Genomic DNA, 20,874 nt, shown 5'->3' on the forward strand with positions numbered 1-20,874 from the left:
ACTGGTTCCAAATAGGAAAAGGAGTATGTCAAGGCTGTATATTGTCACCCTGTTTATTTAACTTATATGCAGAGTACATCATGAGAAACGCTGGGCTGGAGGAAGCAGAAGCTGGAGTCAAGATTGCCGGGATAAATATCAATAACCCCAGATATGCAGATGATACCACCCTTATGGCAGAAAGTGAAGAGGAACTAAAAAGCCTCTTGATGAAAGTGAAAGAGGAGAGTGAAAAAGTTGGCTTAAAACTCAACATTCAGAAAACAAAGATCATGGCATCTGGTCCCATCACTTCATGGGAAATAGATGGGGAAACAGTGGAAACAGTGTCAGACTTTATTTGGGGGGGGCTCCAAAATCACTGCAGATGGTGATCGCAGCCATGAAATTAAAACACGCTTACTCCTTGAAAGAAAAGTTATGACCAACCTAGATAGCATATTGAAAAGCAGAGACATTACTTTGCCAACAAAGGTCCGTCTAGTCGATGGTTTTTCCGGTGGTCATGTATGGATGTTAGTTGGACTGTGAAGAAAGCTGAGCACTGAAGAATTGATGCTTTTGAACTGTGGTGTTGGAGAGGACTCTTGAGAGTCCCTTGGACTGCAAGCAGGTCCAACCAGTCCATTCTGAAGGAGATCAGTCCTGGGATTTCTTTGGAAGGAATGATGAAGCTAAAGCTGGAACTCCAGTACTTTGGCCACCTCATGCGAAGAGTTGACTCATTGGAAAAGACTCTGATGCTGGGAGGGATTGGGGGCAGGAGGAGAAGGGGACGACAGAGGATGAGATGGCTGGATGGCATCACCGACTCGATGGACATAAGTTTGAGTGAACTCCAGGAGTTGGTGATGGACAGGGAGGCCTGGCTTGCTGCGATTCATGGGGTTGCAAAGAGTCGGACGCGACTGAGTGACTGAACTGAACTGAAATTCTTAATTAGTGGAGATAGCTTTACCAGGAATGAACTTTCTCATCATTCTGTTTCCTTTCAATTTAGAGTACCCCCGGCCCATATGTAAATAAACGTTAGTGATAAAATAAAAGTTACCCTTTCTTGTTTTACAGCCAGTTTTCTTTTCAGTTTTCTGACTTAGAAATTCCTTAACTCCTGTTGCTAATAATGGCTTTGCTGTCCAAGACTCAGTCACTCCATCCATAGGGCACTGAGGGAAAGTTGCTTAGTACTTTTGAGCCACTTCTGCTGTAAAGACAACTGGGCTGGCATTTGGATCCTACTTGGTTCTGGTGCTGGGCCAGGGCTGGCGGCTATGGATGCCTCTAAGCAGCTTCAAGAAGGAAGGAAGTGGATGGAGAGGGAGGTATGGGGATCTGTGCCAAGTGCAAGTGGCACTGTCCCTGAAGAGGTCCCCCTCTCCCGGCACGCCCCCGGTGCTGAGACTCAGTGCCCCCAGCTGCTCCCCGCTGACACTCGGTGCCCCTGGTGCTGACACTTAGTGCCCTCGGCTGCTCCCTGCTGAGACTCAGTGCCCACTGGTGCTGAGACTCAGTGCCCACTGGTGCTGAGACCCAGTGCCCCCTGGTGCTGAGACTCAGAGCCCCTGGCTGCTCCCTGCTGACACTCAGTACCCCCTGGTGCTGAGACTCTGTGCCCCCAGCAGCTCCCTGGTAAGAGGCATCGCACGTATGGCCAACACAGCATCAGTCCCATTCCAGCAGGGCGGGGCATTGCTGCTGGCCCCACCCCCTCTTCCTTGGTGCCAGGATGTTTGTGTTGTGCTCACATCAAAAAGGGGCTTCTTCATTCTTGTCTTTGCTCTTATACTGTCTGACAAATTTTGGTCCCACTGTGTGTGTGTGTGTGTGCATGTATATGTATATGTTAAGTCACTTTAGTCCGACTCTTTGTGACCCCATGGACTGTAGCCTGCCGGGCTCCTCTGTCCATGGGATTCTCCAGGCAAGGGTACTGGAGTGAGTTACCATTCCCTCCTCTAGGGGATCTTCATGACCCTGGGATCAAACCTCCTGCATTGCAGGCAGACTGTTTACCACTAGTGCCACCTGGCAAGCCCCATTTGTGTACAGACACACACTTATTCAGAAAGTTCGGGGTAGTCATTTCCTCCTTTTAAACCTTTGATAAGATTATGCTGTTAAAATTCTGTCCATCTCCCTCCCCTCCCCGCCTTCTGTTCACAGAGGTACACACACACTCTGTTATGTAACTAACTTATCATTGGCCCCACAGCCACATGAACACGCCTTGCTGTGAGCCGGCCTGGAGGGACTGTAGTAGCACCTTGGGCCCCTTGGGCCGCGGAGCTCAGGGGAGCCAGCCACGGTCTGCTTCTGGCAGGTAGGGTGAGCGTGGAGTGGACGGACGCCAGCTCTCAGGAGCGCGTCGTCGTCTCCTGTCTGACCTGCTGTGCCCTCTGCAGCACTTCCCTTCCCAGTTGCTTCCGACCGGGCTTGGCTCTGACAGCCCCTGCCTGAGCACCTTCCCTTCCTGAGTCTGCAGAGCTCCCTTCTGTCCAGTCTCCCACCTTCTGGTCCTCAGCCTCCTGTGTCAGTTGGTCTTCCTACACTGCATGTTCTGGCCCTGGAGGGTGAACGCCCCGAGAGCAGGGCCCACCCCGCCCCCGGGGTCCCCGAGTAGCTGCTGATGGTCTGCACACACCCCCGACATCCCCCACCCATGTGTGAGATGCGCGGGGCAGCAGGACCCCCACGGCCTCACACGTGAGCCCATGCTGAGTGCTGCACAGACCCTCCCAGAGGTGCTGCTTACTAATGCCTGCCTGCCTTTCTGGGTTAGAGGTGAGAAGCCTTTGTTACAAAGTCCAGTACCCTTGAAGAACCCTTTGGAGGAAAAGACCTGCGTTCTCACGGGTAACTTCTAATAACAGTCCCGTTGAATGGTTGTATGAGGGAGGTAGGTTGTCTTGGAATTTATGTTATTAAAATATAGTTGATTTCACAATGTAGTCTTAGTTTTTGGTATAGAGTGGAGTGATTCAGTTGTGTGTTTATATACATAATGTGTGTGTGTGTATGTGTGTATATGTATTTTCTTTTTCATCTTTTACAGTACAGGTTATGACATGATACTGAGTAGAGTTCCCTGCACTGTACAGTAGGTACTTTGTTGTTTATTTTGTATATAATACTTTGTATCTACCAATCTCAAACTCCTAATTTATGCCTCCCCCACCCCCGCCACACTTTCCCCTTTATACCCATAGGTTTGTTTTCTGTGAGGCTGTTTCTGTTTTGTAAATGAGCTCATTTGTATCATACCTTAGATTTCACATATGATATTTGTCTTTCTCTGACTTTACTTAGTATGATAATCTCTAGTTTTGGCAATTGAGTCATATTCCATTGTGTGTGTGTGTGCGCATATGACATCTTCTTTATCCACTCATCGGTTAATAGACATCTGGGTTGCTTACATGTCTTGGCTATTGTAAACAGTGCTGCCATGAACTTGAGGCACATGTATCATTTTCAGTTAGAGTTTTCTTTGGATATATGGCAAGGAGTGGGATTGCTGATTCATTTGGTGGTTCTACTTGTAGTTTTTTGAGGAACCCCCATGTTATTCTCCATAGTGGCTGCACCGGTTTACATTCCCACTAATGGTTATAGGACGATTCCCTTGTCTCTGCATCATCTCCAGCATTTATCCAACTGGTATGATGTGATCAGTTCAATTCATTTATCGGTTGCTCAGTTGTGTCCGACTCTTTGCAACCCCATGGACTGCAGCACGCCAGGCCTCCCTGTCCATCAGCAAGTCCCGAAGCTTGCTCAGACTCACGCCCATCGAGTCAGTGATGCCATCCAACCATCTCATCCTCGGCCATCCCCTTCTCCCACCTTCAGTCTTTCCCAGCATCAAGGTCTTTTCCAGTGAGTCAGTTCTTCACATCAGGTGGCCAAAGTATTGGAGCTTCAGCTTCAGCATCAGTCCTTCCAATGATTTCTAAACTGGTGCTGCTTTTTACTTGTTATGTTTAAATATTGTCTGAAGCCACTTACTGTTAAGTGATTCATCTTTCTGTCCTCATTTGTGTGATGTGAGAAATGATGTTCATTTATTCAGCAAGTGCTGATGGGGCAATGGCTTATGAATAAAACTAGGTTTTCCCTCAAAGGGTTTAAAGTTGTGAAGAATGTGTGCATTTGTGGAGAGAATCAAAGGGAGAGAAGCATGATGTCTCGTAGTAGATGGTCAGATGCTCAGACTATTTCTTCTCTTTCTATAAGGCTTTTTAGTTTGGATTACTGTCGTAAAGGACAAAAGATTATATCCATTGTGATAGTAAATCACTTGCATTTTTATTTTCACTTACCTCTTTTCACAAAGCATCTGAAATTTAAAGTATTTTATATGTTTATCTAAATGGTTTGTTTTGTCTAGAGCAGTGAGTGGATGGATGAACAAAGGAAGGGTGAAAGAACTGATCATAAATAACAATCCAGAGAAAAGAGATTTACTGTTTTCCCCTACAATCTGTCTTAATTAACATAAATATTTTGAGGACTTTTTTCCCTAGTGGGTGGCCTGTATTTTTTGTTTTTTTGTTTTAAGTAATAAGCTCCATTTTTTGTAGTTTTAGTTTCAAAGCAAAATGTACCAAGTTCCATATACCCCAGCCCTCCCACCCCACCACACACAGCCACCGCATTATCAACATCCCTCACCAAGTGGTACATTTATTATAATCTGTGAACCTGCATCGTAATTATCCAGAGTCCATAGTCCACCTTAGGTTCCGTCTTGGTGTTGAACACTCCCTGGGTTCTGACAAGTGCGTGATGCCCCGTGGCCCCCACTGTAGTACCATGCAGATTCGTTTCCCTGCCCTGGAAATCCCCTGTGCCTCACCTGGTCATCCCTCTCCTACCTGCTAACAACACTGGTCTTTTTATTGCTCCTAGTTTTGCCTTTTCCAGAATGTGATACAGTTGATATTACAATAGTATGTAGCTTTTTCAGGTTGGCTTCTTTCACTTAATAGTATGCACTTACAGTTCTTCCATGTTTTTTCATGGCTTTATAACCATTTCTTCTTAGTTCTGAATAGTATTCCATTTTCTGGATGTATCACAATTTATCCATTCACCTACTGAAGGACATTGGAGAAGAGAATAGCAACCCACTCCAGTATTCTTGGGCTTCCCTTGTGGCCCAGGTGGTAAAGAATCCACCTGCCATGTGGGAGACCTGGGTTCAATCCCTGGGTTGGGAAGATCCCCTGGAGAAAGGAAAGACTACCCACTCCGGTATTCTGTCCTGGAGAATTCCATGGACTGCATAGTCCGTGGGGTCGCAAAGAGTCGGACACAGCGACTTTTCCTTTCACTTTCCAGTATTCTTGCCTGGAGAATTCTGTGGACAGAGGAGCCTGGAGGGCTACAGTCCATGGGGTCGCAAGGAATCGGACACAACTGAGCACCTAACACACTCTGAAGGACATCTTGGCTGATTGCAGGATTTGGCAGTTATGATCATCCATGTGCAGGTTTTTCTGTGGATACAAGTTTTCAGTTCAGTTTGGTAAATACCAAGAAGTGCAATTGTTAGATCATACAGTAAGAATACATTTAGTTTTATAAGAAATTGCCGAAATGTCTTCCAACAAAGTTTTTCTTATAATCTTTTGTGAAAGAAAACTTTAAGAATTCAAGGGTTTGTGTGATAGTTGTGCATTGAGAATCCCTTCTCAGACTTAACACAGTCTGAGTCTTAACACAGACTTAAACTCTGTTTTAACCCCACAGAGTTCATTAAACCTGAGTATCCCAAGCCCACTATTGATCCACTAATTCAAGTGCATATTCCTCAGCGCTGTGTACTTGGCTAAAATACTGACTTTAATGTGTGAAACAAATCTGTAATACACACCATCAGTTCTAAAGTGGTTGCTGTGCTTTATGAGACGTTCAGGGTCTCATAAATGCAGGGTAATCGAGCTGTGCTTTCCCCACTGCCCCCTCCCCCGGTTTGCTTGCTGCCTTCACCTGATGGCCTTATCTCGTGACTGCAGCTCTCGTCATTCATAGTCCTTCATAATTTAAAGGCCGCTTGAATCTTTACGGGGTGGGCTTTGGTGAGATACTGCTTGATAAACGTGGAAAGTTAAATGGTACAGGGACTTACCTGGCAGTCCAGTGGTTAATAAGACTTTGCCTTCCAACACAGCAGGTGCAGGTTCGATCCCTCTTCAGAGAGCTAAGACTCCAGGTGTCTTGTGTCCAAAAGTGATACTGTAACAAATTCAGCTTTAAAATAAATAAAACATTTTAAAATAAAATATTAATGGTACAAAATATCTTTAGACAGAATGAGATTCCATAACAAATCAGGAATAGACTTAAAAAATCCTAGAAGGAGATGAACTTATAGGCCATATTTGACCCACAGACTTATTTTGGCCTGTGTTTCTTTTTCTCGTTTGAAATGGTTGCTGAGATTTAAAAGGTAGAAGATTCTACACAAAACAGTCAGATTTCTAGCTTCTCTTTAAAAATCTGGCCTCACAGGGCTATATTCCTATATATCCTGCTCTCCTGACTCCCTCTTGCTTAGTTTTATTTTTGTTCTGCTTTGTTTTTTGGTGATCTAGACCACAGCTTAACTCAGTTTGTCACAAAGACTTTTGGTCAGGTGTGAGAGCTGTGTGTCGCTTGTTGACTGGAGCTTCTTTCCGGTTCTGTGAGTGATGGATCAGCAGAGGCCAGTGGGGGCTGGACCCAAGTACCTGCTGTGAGCCGAGTTTCAGAGGGAGCCCCTCACTGGTGTCCTGTGTCAGGCTATTCAGTGCTGGGCTCGGTTGCATATCAGAGAGAGCGAGAGTGTGTGTGTGTGTGTGTGTGTGTGTGTACACGTGCTCACGCATCCTTTTGTTAGGTAGGTAGAATAGGGAAAAGGAGTCCAAAATGGCGGTGGCTAAAAGACAAGGAAGGTCAAAGGAAGGTCCGAGGAGCAGAGTGAAGACTTCGAGCAGAACAAACAGCACTCCTGGCTAAGCCCAATTTGCATAGGGCAGGCCCAGGTGGAGGAAAAAACATAAAAGGAGGAGCCAAAGCGTTTTCTCAGGGACTCTCTCTCCCCCATGCGTGTGCGCGCTCACTGTCTCTCTCTCTCTCCTGCTATCTTCTAAATAAAATAGAGCTGTAATACTGATTTGCTTAAGAGCTGTAGCACGGTTTGTCCAAGACCCAAGAGCTGTGATGCGCTGAGGGCTTTAATGTCCGTCGCTCCAAATCTTTGTTGTGACGAGACAAAGGACCGAGGAACATACACTCACGTGACACTTTGTATGTGGCCGGGTGTGTTTGTGTGTACATGTGCTTGCATATCCTGTCTTTATACGTGGCCTTGTGAATTTTCCCTGCATGGTACAATGCCTTTAATGTGAATGTTCAGTCAAGTATTTGGTGCTGTATTTGCATAAGACTTTGGTCATTTAAAGATAGTTCTGCATATACTTTTATTGTCTGATGTAGAAGTCCTAAATTACTACCAACAGTTTTCCTTTACTTTGCCAAGATTAATTCTCAATTATTTTGAAATGTGTCAGGCTTTTTTAAAAGGTTGTTTTTAGATTTCAAAATTTAACACTAACCATTCAAGACACGCATATAGTTCTTTTTTTTTTTTTTTTTTACCATTAAAGACCCAGCTTAATTCCCATGGAAAACTTACTTTCTTGAATAGAGTCTTTAAAACACTAAGCACCTAATCCTTGAACTTAATTGGATGAAAATTGGCAAAGCCTACACAAAACTAATTAGAAGAGACCTAATAGGGACATGTAGAGTAACCATATGTGTTGAGAGCTGGGAACAGGCCCAGTTTGTATCAGTGATCTTGACCTGATAATCAACAGATTTCCTCTTTCATCTCAGAAGATCCTGCTTCAGGCAATAAACTTTCTGGAAACCCTACCTGCAGGTTTATGACATTGTTATTTTAAGTATTTAAAACTTGTGAATATAGTTATTTTGAAACTACCACTAGTTATGGTCTCCTGACATTTACACAATCCATATTTTCTTTAAAGCAGTTCTCAGGACAAAAGGGTAAGAAGAATTCTGTGCAGTGAATTAAAACACTGCATAAATCACAGTTAGAAATAGCTGTCCATCTGGAGCAGTGATAATCTGTTGATATTGCTGAAATATGTACTTAATGATGACATTAATGTAAACAGTTAATGGGAAGAGTCTTGACTTAATGAGAATGTTGATGTTCATTGCAGAGGACAAGAAGGACATTTGCTAATGAAGACCATTGAAGTATTTGTTAACTAAAGATTAGGCATGGGTAGTTGATAGTTATTCCCAGCTGGTTAGAAGTTCTGGGAATAGAGTGACCTCGCTATTTATTAACCCCTTTCAGATTTACAATAGAATGACTCAGAGTCTTGAAACATCTCCCAGAAAAGAGATAGATTTTCTGGAATCCAAGATTATGGGGCTGCTTTTTAGATCAAAGATTAAGGGCTGTTTTATAGACACTGGAAATTAACTTCAAACCTTCAGTGGTACTCCATCTTGAAAAGCCTTTAGAGTGTTTTCAACAAGGTATTCCTTGTGATTATTAGATAAGCTATATGCAGTTATTTGTGTTTTCTTCTGCAGTGCTTTTCAGCTTTGCTTTTTATAATATTTTTCCAAAGAATGTGTACTTGTTAATAATAAATCCTTGCTCTAAATTTGGTACTATGCAAAATGCATATTCTTTATTACCAAAAACTTGGATATTTGTTACCTCTAGTGTTACTAAAATGAACTATTATGAGTCTCATGTTCTTAACTCTTTTCATTTATAACATAATTGGAGGTTTGTTTTTATGAGATGGAAACAGTTCCTTGGGATGTGTTGTTACCCTTTAATACAGTTTGATATGGTAAAGGTAGAATCCTATAACATCCTGATGTTACACCTTCAACCATATCAGGATGGATGGGTTGAAGAACATCAGGGCATGACTATGGGACTGGTTCTACAGTTAGCACATAAGAGCTTAGAATTCTTCACTTTGAAGGAACCTCTGTACAATCATTTTATAAATGAGAAAACTTGAGGCCCAAGAAATTGAAATGACTTGTCTGAGGTCTTATTGGTAGCATAAAAGCAGTAAGTGTCAGTATGTAGTCTTATTTTTTTAACCTTTATACTTTGTCGTTATATTCTAAATTTTCTTTAAGAGAAATGATAGTTTTATTTCTGTTATTAGAAAATTGCCAAGTTTTCTTAATGATACGGTTATTCCTCTAAGAGACTGAAAACTTCGTTCCTGTTGAATCCAGAAAATTCTCTGGAGTTCAGAAATTAAATCTTACCTGCATTTCACCTGCTTAATGGGGAACGTTGTAGTAAGCAGTGGAATTAGCTATCGTATGAGGGAAAGAGGGACAACGGATAGTGATATAGATGGTCAGCTTAACGATGCAGTTTTTTCTCATTCAAGTGCCTAAGAGCAAAATGGTTTAATTTCATCCCACCCACAACATGCCTTCTTAATGCAAACGGACAGCTTCAGAGAAAAGTAAAAGGTAGGAAAAACCTGAATAACAGCAGAGAACTAGTCAAGGTAAAAACAAAGATAGCTTGAGGAGAGCTTTGCCAGAGATTCCAAAATCAAATGCAGCCTGAACTACTACAAAGGCAGAAGTGAGACCTCCGAGCGCTGAGGTGGGCTCGGGCGAGCCGTGGACAGGGTGACGAGGGGTGGAGTGCTGAGGGGTGAATGCGGGGGGCCCTGACCCCCCACCAGGGCCGCCCTGCAGGCCTGGGCAGGTGGGGTAGGAGGGCCATGTCTAAGCACGGGCTGCTTCTCCAGGACCTCCCTCCAGCCCCCGCCTCCTTTTCAGGTTCAAGTCACAGAGCATTCTCGAGCCTTCTTCCCTAACCTGGCCTTCATATCTCACTGACATCTTTACTTGGAATTATGCTTTATTTTTCTGTTCTTAATTTGGAAGTTCATTTGTTGTATGTATTTCTCTCTTCAAAAGTTTCCCTGAAATCTGAATTTTCCCTCCTCTCCCATTGTGCCACATTGAGGGTGAGAAGAAAATGATTTCTTGCCTCTGCACGGTATAAGGCTTTGTATAGAAGTTGAGGGAGATTGCTAGATGTGCTAAATGACCACGAGGTGCCAAGGGCAGCCGATTCAGGCAGGGTCTGAATATTGCCATTAACACCCTTCTGCGGAGCTGCCCATGCTCACCTGTTACACTGTGTCTACTTCTCTATGAAGTACTTGCACCTGCATTTGCCCTTTTAGAAACGGAGCTGTTTCACTGGCATTTATTTAGACTTTTCTTAGGATCCTAGCAGCTACGTTACTCCATCCTGTGTGCCAAGTGAGCGGCTTCTTTGTCTAAAACATTTGTCTTGTGGCAATGTTAGTGGGCTAAGTCAGTCGCTTGGAGCGAATTGAGGAGGGGAGGCACTAGCTAGTCTAGGTATAGATTTGACCTTTGTTATAAAATAAGTGCTTCCTCCACTAAACACACACATGCACGCACAAATGTGCATACACAGTTCTGTCTTGCAACAGATTTCTTCTCAGTAAAAGAAAGAAGGAATATAATACAACATTTCTTTCAGCCAAACTTTAGCCAGAAGATGCTTACAGCAGCTTTACTACAGCTTGAAATTCTCAGTCTGCAACAGTTCCAGGGGATCAGAAGCCTGCTGGTCAATCATCTTCTCTTCTCTGTATTTATTCCTTCAGCACCCTGAAACTCCGCGTTTCAGGTAAAGCTGGTCTCTACTTCAGTCACTATGAAAGTAATGGCCATGGACCGCTTCTGAAACATTCTGAGAAATGTTTCCCTGAAAGTGTTTGGAAACATGATGTCATATTGAGTCTAAGAATTACCAGTCACACGTGAAGACCTGCTTTCACAGAGGACTCCTGATGGGCCTTGCTCTCCTCATGCAGGGTTTTGATAGCCAAGAATAAAACTCACAGTAGTACACTGGTGTCTGGGGAGTGAAAACCAAATGACAGCTATATCCTTCGGTGGTATGTATTCTCTTTCAAGACACGCTGCTGATTTTTACGTTTTGGAGTGTATCCTGGTCAGTGGAGCACAGCTGTATTGTATTGTGTCTATCCGCATCAGCTGTGGTCGTTCAGTTTCTTGATACTTGCTATGCTTCAGGACCACTGTTAATCATTAATTCAAGTTGAGTATCTTGCAGTGTGTCAAGCACCGAGCTGGACTCTGGAGATGCAAGCAGTGAGCCGTCTGTGCCGTTTTCCGTATGCACTGGTACCCTCAGCCTGCTGCAGAGCTCTTTGTCTAGTCTGTTCCAGCTGCTAGAACAAAAATTCTGTAGACTGGGTGGCTTAAACAGCAGCAGTTTTCACAGTTCTGGAGGCTGGAAGTCCAGGATCCGAGTGTCAGCATTGTGGGTTCGGTAGGACTGTCTAGGGGGTTTGCACACAGCCGCCTTCCTGCTGTGTCCTCTCCTGGTACTCCGTCCCCTTGTGAGTGAGGTCCCCTGTCTCACTGGGGGCCCTACTCTCACGGCCTGTCTAAGCTCAGGCACCTTCCAGAGGCCCTCCCTCCCGACTCACGAGTCTGGGGGACACAAACCTGCAATCCACAGTACTGTTCTGGGCGGACTTCCTGGCACTGTCGTTCTGGGCTCTCTTCTTCCTTCTGTGTTTTCCCCTTGCTTCCTGGATCCTGTGTCATCTTTCCAGACTTATCCCCGTATTATGGATGGGCACTTCCTCTAGTAGCTTCCTGGGAAAGAATGGATGCAGGGTGAAATTGGGGTTGTTGAGTACCTGAAACTGTTTCTTCCCTCTTACTTGATGGATAGTTTGGTTGGGAAGACACTTGTATATGAAGAAATAATTTTCACTCTTCCCACTTTTGAAGGCGGTATTCTTTAGTTTTGTGTATGTTTAGTGCCACTCCAGTTTCTGAATTATTTATATGCAGCCTTTTTTCTCCTCTAATAGTTTTACCTGTAGCATTCCCAGTCTGTACTCTGTTCTGGGCACTTAGGATTCAATCCAGGCATCTGAACACTTTCATTTTAGACCCTTTTTTGGTATTTTCTGCCCCATGTGCTTTCTCTTTCTAGAATGAATATGTTTCTCTCCTGTGTTCTGTTTTTGTTTCTCTATTTTCTGGTGTATTCTTCAGTTTTATCTTTGAACTCTTTTTGTTTTGCTATTTTATTTTAATTTCAAGAGCTTATTTGTTTTCTGGTTGTTCTTTTTTATAGTATTCTATTTTTGTTGCACAGAGACAGTAGCTTCTCTTTGAATACCTGGTAGTTTTTGTTTTGGTTGTAGAGTTTTTCTTGTCATTTCACTGTTTGCGTTTTCACCAAGCTTTTTGTTTCTTTGTCTCCATCTTTCCCATTGGAACCCTCTCCAGTTGCCTGATGGTCTTTGCTGTTGATTGTCACTTGAGACTGAAGCATTGAAAAACTAAGTGGAATCTCTGTAGGCAAGATTTTTTTAAAAAGCAGTATCTTTGCTGTCTCCCTGGTAGTTCAGATGGTAAAGAATCTGCCTGCAATGTGGGAGACCTGGGTTCGATCCCTGGGTTGGAAAGATCCCCTGGAGAAGGAAACAGATACCCACTCCAGTATTCTTGCCTAGAGAATTCCATGGACAGAGGACCCTGGCAAGCTACAGTTCATGGGGTGCCAAAGAGTTGGACACGACTGAGCAACTTCACTTCACTTCCCCCTGTTGTCAGCTTTGAACTCACCTCTACGCAGGTGTTCACATTTCATTTTTGGAGAGATTGAACTTAAGGCTTATGTGCTTATCAGTGAAGTAACCCCAGAGGAATAAAGAAAGATAACCTATAAACAGGGACATTCAGGAATAACTACTGTGAATGATTTCTGCATTAAGAAACCGCCAGTATTTGCTACTCACAGTGCTAGTTTAGTTGCAACAGTCGACAGGCAACCTACATGAATTCTGGCAAAAGACCCATCGTCTAAATGGCAGAGTGACTGGGAGCGTGTTTCTAAAGATGTTGGGCGTCTCCTACCAATGGCCTCCCTCGGCTCCTGAGATGTTCTGTGGGAGGAGCCGTGGGGCTCGCCCTGCTCCCTATTCCCAGTTCCTCCACTCTCCCTGCTTCATATTCCCAGCTCCTCCACTCTCCCTGTGTTCAGCCCTGGAGCTCCCCAACCCACTAGCTTTTGCAACACCAGTATCTTTTCCCAGGGGTTCTCAGGATTAAATAAATTGGCTCACTCTTCAGAGCAGTCTGTTTGGTTTCAACTTCCTTCATGCTCCATTTTCTAAGAATTTGGGGACATTTCCTGTCTACTGTGTCTGTGTCTGTGACCCCATTCTCTTGGTCCTTACGAGTTTATTCTTTTTGCATTTCTTTATTCTCTTTTAAGAGCATTTGGGAAGGAGACTCATGTGGGTTCTACCACGCATATTTAGCCTTAAGCCTCTGATTTATATTTTAAGAAGACTGGTTTTGGTACTGTGCAGAATTGAGGAAAGAACAGAATTCTGCAAGGAGACCCATTGGGAGACGGAGACATCAGCCAGCAGGCCGGGAGCAGAGCAAAGTTGAGACGCCCGTGCAGACGGAATTGGCAGCACAGGGCGAGGAAGGAGCCTGCCTGCTTCAGAGCATCTTCAGAGTTGGAAAGCAGCATTTACAGCCAGGCTGATGGCTTGCTGTGTCTGTATTCTTGAAGATGTAAAAGGGACCTTTCCAAAACAGTCGTGGTTCTTCGCGCTCATTTTCAAAACTTTGAAAGTTATAAGCAGACAAAATGGAAATAATTTGTAATTATAACAGATATTTAAACTCTGCCAAAATCGTTAGGAAACCTTCCATCATATGGCTTACAGTGGTGATTGTACTTTTCCCTGACCTCAGAGCATTGGGTTTTGCCGAGTTCTTTGCTCTGATGAGGATGTTGCTGACCTTCGAGTGACTCTTCTCACACAGTAGAGTCTTCAGGAGGAGAAAGTGGGGTCAGGTGGCTTGCCTAGCTAATTTGATGGATGTTGTAAAGGCTGACTTTGTTGAAACTGGAAGAATGACCTCAAGTTGTTGGGGTATATAGGGGTTAGGGTCAGAAGAAGGAAATGATGGTATTGAAGGTATTTGTTTCATATCTTTAGCGTCTGCAAAGGGTTTTCCCCAGTGTTTCTTCATGGTTTTGAATCCTCAGAGGACACTCACTTGTCACCTTGGAGCCAGGTACTTCTTCCCCAGAAATCAGCCCAGCTAGAAAATGAATGGTGAAAATACTTTCGATAGGAATTCCACTAAAGTTTTTTGTTGTGACCTGTCTAAAGAGTGAACTTAAAGGTAAATTCCTATGGTCCTTACGACCATCATCCAAGCCTTGTCACTTTTCTTATCTATCATCCTGTGGCCTGTCCGTCCGGGGCTGGAGGAATTCACGCATCAGTTACTGAAGGCCCTCTCAGCAAATCAGGTCATTTACTAAGTGGGCTGTTTTAAGGAGTTAAGTGCTGTTTGTGCTAAGAGTAACAGTGAGTGGGCACTTGCACACAGGTGGGTGAGCACCCCACGTGCCTGCTGCCGAGAGAAGGGTGGTGCTCTCTCCAACGGTAGAGACACTCTCTCTGCTTCCTTTTCTTTTCTTTCTTTTTTTTTTTTTTTGCTTGACTACCTGTTCCACCTAACTGTAACATTTGGAAATTATTTCAGTGGATAATTCCATGTGCACACGTGCCTTGTATGTTGATTATAGATGATTTGGAGAGCAAAGTCGGAAATGATGAGTTCCAGGCTGGCTTGCTCTTCCAAGGACAGGACGTAGGTGGTCAGTGTTCAGCAGACTCACGGCTCCAGGGAATTGAGCCAGTGGGTGTGCTCACAGCCCCTGCTCACCACCGGTAGCATTACATGTGTGCCTTTTTATTTTTCTACTTAAGCCATTCTTTGAAAGCATTTCTCTTCTTTTTGCTCTTACTGGCTTCATTTATTGGTAGCCTATGGTAATTGTATAGAAAAAGAAAATGTGGTGTAAAAATATTAATCTGTATTTTTCTATTATTACAACTTTAGTGGCTCGAGGAAAAAAAAAAGTCAAAAATATGACTGTCCAGAGGCAAATAAACTACTTGATCCAAATCCATGTACCCTTGTCAAGAGTTAGTTTTTAGTAACATGTTCAGAAAGACAAAGTTGAGCCACAAATGAAACAAAGACTAGGTTATCAGATACCAGCTGTAAACCTTATTTTTACTAAAACATTTTTTGCAAATTTTTAAATTCTTCATTCTTGTAGAGGTCATCATTCTGTTGCGTGACTGTACTGGATAATTAAGTATATTCCCTATCTAGCTTGAGGCAACAGACCCTGTTTTGGCTGAAGGACCTCAAACTTTTGTTTGCCCAACCAGTGTCCTAAGACAGGGAGAGCGAATGGGGTGATGAACCCCCTTGCCTTGCCTGCCCTTCAGCTCTGCCCTGGCGCTTGAGAGCTGGTGGCTAGCGAGCAGGCCCTCTCCTGCCTGCCTAGGAACACACAGATGGTTAAGGGACTCTCAGAGTGTGGTCCTGGCAACCTTGCTGACCCTTGATTTTACCTACAGCGTGCCCTGCCAAGTGGCAGGCCTCTTTCTGCGTGTGGCTGGATGGTTTTCTTTCTGCTCAGCTCCCTGGAAGCAGCATTTGTCTGTGTTCGGCTCATTCTCCTGGAGTTCTCCTTTTCACCCCACTGATAACGGTTTATTCCTGTTTAGACGGCAGCTCCTTGTGGGTGCCAGTCTTCAGGGAGGGGACCTTGGCTCTCCAGTCCCCTTCCCAGGTTTGTTGGGCGCTAAAGGTGGCATTCTCTTCCAGGTATGCTGATTTGGTGCACTGTGAGCTCAAGATTATACTTTTACTTTATGGGAAAACTTTTTTTCATAGTTCTATTTGCCTACAGAATTGTATTGACCAACTTGATTATTGATGAAGTCTTGTTTCTATAAGCAGTTTACAGTTACTCTACTATCACTGGACTGCTGCATTTCAAGCTTTACCTAGAATCTTAGGTATGCTCTGACTCATTTAGAAAGATTTATAATACAGAGTATGCAGATATATAAGGAAGTACAAGAGGGGGGACACTCACCCACATATTACTAATAGAAATCTTACTTATTTCTTCACAGATGCAGCAGCTTTTTTATGAGAACTATGAACAGAACAAGAAGGGGTACATTAGGGATCTCCATAACAGTAAAATTCACCGCGCCATCACCCTGCACCCGAACAAAAACCCACCCTACCAGTACAGGCTTCACAGCTACATGCTCAGCCGCAAGATCGCTGAGCTTCGCCACCGCACCATCCAGCTGCACCGCGAGATTGTCCTGATGAGCAAATACAGCAACACCGAGGTTCATAAAGAAGACCTGCAGCTGGGAATCCCTCCTTCCTTCATGAGGTTCCAGCCTCGCCAACGAGAAGAGATTCTGGAATGGGAATTTCTGACTGGGAAATACTTGTATTCAGCCGCTGACAGCCAGCCCCCTCGAAGAGGGATGGACTCTGCGCAGCGCGAGGCCTTGGATGACATTGTCATGCAGGTCATGGAGATGATCAATGCCAACGCCAAGACCAGAGGGCGCATAATTGATTTTAAGGAGATACAGTACGGCTATCGCCGAGTGAACCCCATGTATGGGGCTGAGTACATTCTGGACTTGCTGCTTCTGTACAAAAAGCACAAAGGGAAGAAGATGACGGTCCCTGTGCGGAGGCATGCGTATTTACAGCAGACCTTCAGCAAGATCCAGTTTGTGGAGCACGAGGAGCTGGACGCAAAGGAGTTGGCCAACAAAATCAATCAAGAATCCGGATCCTTGTCCTTTCTCTCAAATTCCCTGAAGAAGCTCGTTCCCTTTCAGCTTCCTGGGTCCAAGAATGAGCACAAAGAACCCAAAGAGAAAAAGATCAATATATTGATTCCTTTGTCTGGACGGTTTGACATGTTTGTGAGATTTATGGGGAACTTTGAGAAGACGTGCCTCGTTCCGAATCAGAACGTCAAGCTCGTTGTTCTGCTCTTCAATTCTGACTCCAACCCCGACAAGGCCAAGCAAGTGGAACTCATGAGAGACTACCGCATTAAGTACCCTAAAGCTGACATGCAGATTTTGCCTGTGTCTGGAGAATTTTCAAGAGCTCTGGCCCTAGAAGTGGGATCATCCCAGTTTAATAATGAATCTTTGCTCTTCTTTTGTGACGTTGACCTTGTATTTACTGCAGAATTTCTCCAGCGATGTCGAGCAAATACGGTTCTGGGCCAACAAATATATTTTCCAATCATCTTTAGCCAGTACGATCCAAAGATTGTTTATAGTGGGAAGGTTCCCAGTGACAACCATTTTGCCTTTACTCAAAAAACTGGCTTCTGGAGAAACTATGGGTTTGGCATCACTTGTATTTATAAGGGAGATCTCGTCCGAGTAGGCGGCTTTGATGTTTCTATCCAAGGCTGGGGGCTTGAGGATGTTGACCTTTTCAACAAGGTTGTCCAGGCAGGTTTGAAGACATTTAGGAGCCAAGAAGTAGGAGTAGTCCATGTCCACCATCCTGTCTTTTGTGATCCCAACCTTGATCCCAAACAGTACAAAATGTGCTTGGGGTCCAAAGCGTCAACATATGGGTCCACACATCAGTTGGCTGAAATGTGGCTAGAGAAAAATGACCCAAATTACAGTAAAAGCAGCAATAATAATGGCTCAGTGAGGACAGCCTAATGTCCAGCTTTGCTGGAAAGGACATTTTTAATTAATTTATTTTTCAAAAATTTTTTTGTACGATCAGTTTTTGAAGTCCATACAAGGGGATATATTTTACACATGGTTTTCTTACAAAGGACTCCTTGAAGATTGAGCTTTTTAAACAAAAATGTGATCATGTTTGCCTTTTGAACACATTTTCTTGCTAAACATTATGTAGCAGACGTGCTTAATTATGACTTGAAATGTACCTGAGGAGCAAAACTTTTTTTTAATATTTCTTTTTCAGACCTCTTTGCTATAGTCCTATGGCAGAAAACATGAACGTTACTGCAAAGTATTATTGTAACAAAACACTGTAACTCTGATAAATGTTTTGTTTTGACTGTTAACTTTGCACAGATTCTACCTTTTGTCTTTTTTACAACAGTTTTTTTAAAGCCATTTCATGTTCCAGTTGTCAAATAAGGAAATGTGACAGTAGCTATGTCGTCATCCTTGAGCTTTCCAAAGGTGATTGTTTCCCCAAAACTTGTCTCATTTTTCAAAACAAGGGGAGCAGGAAAGCATAGTAAGATAGATGGCTGTTCTTACTGCAATAAGTGTGGCCTGACGGACCTGGCATTAGATTTCAAGAAGAGTCTGACACTTTCTCCTCTCCAGACCCTTCTTTTTAAAAGATAAAATATTAATATTTAGAACGGCAAAGAAGAATTATTGCCATAAATGTAATGTATGCAAGGTTAAACAAAATAAACAAAACCTAACCCTAATGAAAGAATTAGGGGAAAATGTATCCGATTTTGTTCACTTCCTCCTATCTGTGTTATGTTGACAGAGATGGGTGTCTCATTTTTAATTACTGTTTTGTTCTATCCTTTGTATCTGAAATACCTTTAATTTATTTAATATCCGTTGTTTAGAGCTCTACCATTTCCCAAGTTCTGTTAGTTATTAGTATTTATGTGTATAAGGAGTGTTTAGTATATTTTATTTGCAGTAAACTGATCTCCAAAGATTTCTTTTTGAAAACTCTTCCCTATCCTCAATTTTTACATTCCTTACTGTTTTACTAAATATTGAGTGTTCTTTGATAAATCCTGGTGCTCATGTGTTTTGGGGACAAAAGTGAAATGAATCTGTCATTACACCAGAAAGTTTGTTTTAGACTCACAGAACAAATGTGCCTTAATAAATTTTTTTTTCATTTAGATTTCAAACAGTAATAGTTTTGTCGTTTTAATATACATCATTGGAGGTCTGCTTATTTGTAAATAGCCTATTGCTCATTTGGAAAAATAAACCAGTGGACAATATTTTTCTATTGTACTTTGCAAAACCATTTTGTTCTCAGTACTCCTGTTTTAGCTGAAGAATTTTATTACATTTGGAGAGTAAAAATCTTAAACACTGATTCATAAGGTTTTTCAAGTTATTTGAGGGAATATCTATGTGCACTACAGTTGGAAATGAAATGAAACTTTCAAGTGCCTCTTTCCTCTTTTTTTTTTTTGCTGGAATGAATGCGTCATCTTATGTTTGTTCTTCTTAAAGAACTTGCTGAATCTGTGTTTTATAGAACAAAGGTCTTCAAACCAGGTCCAAGCCCCCTCTGGCTTCTTGATACAATTGTATCTTTCAGGGCCCCTTAGTGAACCTGCTAGGCCCCTTAGAATCTGCATTTTAACAAGTGTCCACTTGCTGGTACTGTGTGCATCAGTGTGCTCAGGATTTTAGGGTGGATCTAGCTACAGAATAAATTGCCCACAGTTGCCATATAATCTAAGAATCAAACAAAGTAAGATCTTTGACGCCAAAGCAGCAAGCTTTGTGGATGTGAATTACACTCCCAGGACAGGTATTTACCATGTAATGACAGTGAAGATCCAGGATAATGACATCGTGCTCACAGTAGCAATTGCTGTCCTTCAGCCTAATTGCCATTTACTTTGTGGGAGTAGTTAGTTTTTCCTTGGAAAAAAGCACAGACGTTTTTATTCTTCAGTAAGGAAGAGCATAGTATACATCCTGATGACAAAGTCAGTTAACTTCTCTCCTGTTTATCATAATAGGGAACCATAGGACAGAGCGTGAGCAATTGCTTTGTTGAGCCTCAGTAGCCATCAGGTGTCCCAGTGATCCTTTCACACCAGCCCCTTCCTTCCCTAATCTCATTCTTGCCCACGTCTGCTCCTCTTCCTGACATCAGTGTTGATGATGGAAGTGCTGCCCTCTCTTCATCAAGACTCTGGCTCCAGAGATGCCGTTGGAGCCCTTCACTCGCCTGGCATTGCCATGCCTGAACTCGGTACCCCTGGCCTGTGGGCTTATGCTCCAGTTGGACACTCATTCTTCCTAAAGCACCCCTCCAAATCAGCAGCTCTGGTTCCCCCTGCTGCCCAGAAAGAAGACTCTGTAGGACCCGCAGGGTGCCACCCAGCCGAACAGACTCTTCGTTCATGAGGACGTCAAGTCTCTATCCGCCTGTGCTTTCCCTCTGCCTGGAGCACTCTCCCTGCCTCACCACTGACTCATCTTCCAGGAGACCCTGAAACTCCCCCGTGTCCACCCTGGTGTCATTTCAGGCCCTCCCAGTGTGGATGTGACACAGGTGGATAGTCTCCCTAGACCGCAGTCCTGGGTCTCTCCTAGGTGATGACCACGCACACCAGGCCTGCATCTGCAGAAGCCTGCAGTACCCCACGCTGCCCGGCCCTGCATCCGTGCTCCAGTCACGGAGCCCACCCCACACGCCTCCCGGCAGATGAAGCCCCATCCTGCCTGCCCACTGCACAGCCTCCCATACTCATGACCTACAGATGAGTCCTTCCCTTAAACTTGGAACGCTTTCTGGTTAGAACTCTGTTTTGCTTGTTACTTTAGACTTTCTCTTAGCCTGTGTAACTTTAAATACAGAGAAGAATTCAACTGAAATGGCCCATAAACCCCAAACCAGATAACTCCTGTTAAAAATTAAGGATAATATGTGAAAGTGGTGAAGAGGGGCAATCACAACGCACAAAGGCACGCACAGCCCCCCTCCTTCCTCCAGCCAGCCTTCAGGCCCTTCCCGCCAAGAACCACCAGGGGTGTGGGGTTCTGGTACGGAAGGCGGGATGAACTGTGTAATAGGCTGACTTGGTAGCATTTTAAAACTTCACTGAAATGG

General features: G+C 43.7%; 1 protein-coding gene across 1 annotated transcript in view; it reads left to right on the forward strand.

Moving 5' to 3' along the window:
- Positions 1 to 19,119, forward strand: part of CHSY1 (chondroitin sulfate synthase 1) — a 91,824-nt gene extending 72,705 nt beyond the window's left edge. The window contains exon 4 of the mRNA XM_010845851.1: positions 16,131 to 19,119. Coding sequence (XP_010844153.1) covers positions 16,131 to 17,723 — 1,593 coding nt within the window. The 3' untranslated portion in view covers positions 17,724 to 19,119. The remainder of the gene's footprint in view (positions 1 to 16,130) is intronic.
- Positions 19,120 to 20,874: the final 1,755 nt, after the last annotated feature.

The sequence above is a fragment of the Bison bison genome, unplaced genomic scaffold, assembly GCF_000754665.1.
Source record: "Bison bison bison isolate TAMUID 2011002044 unplaced genomic scaffold, Bison_UMD1.0 scf7180017864224, whole genome shotgun sequence".
NCBI lineage: Eukaryota > Metazoa > Chordata > Mammalia > Artiodactyla > Bovidae > Bison > Bison bison.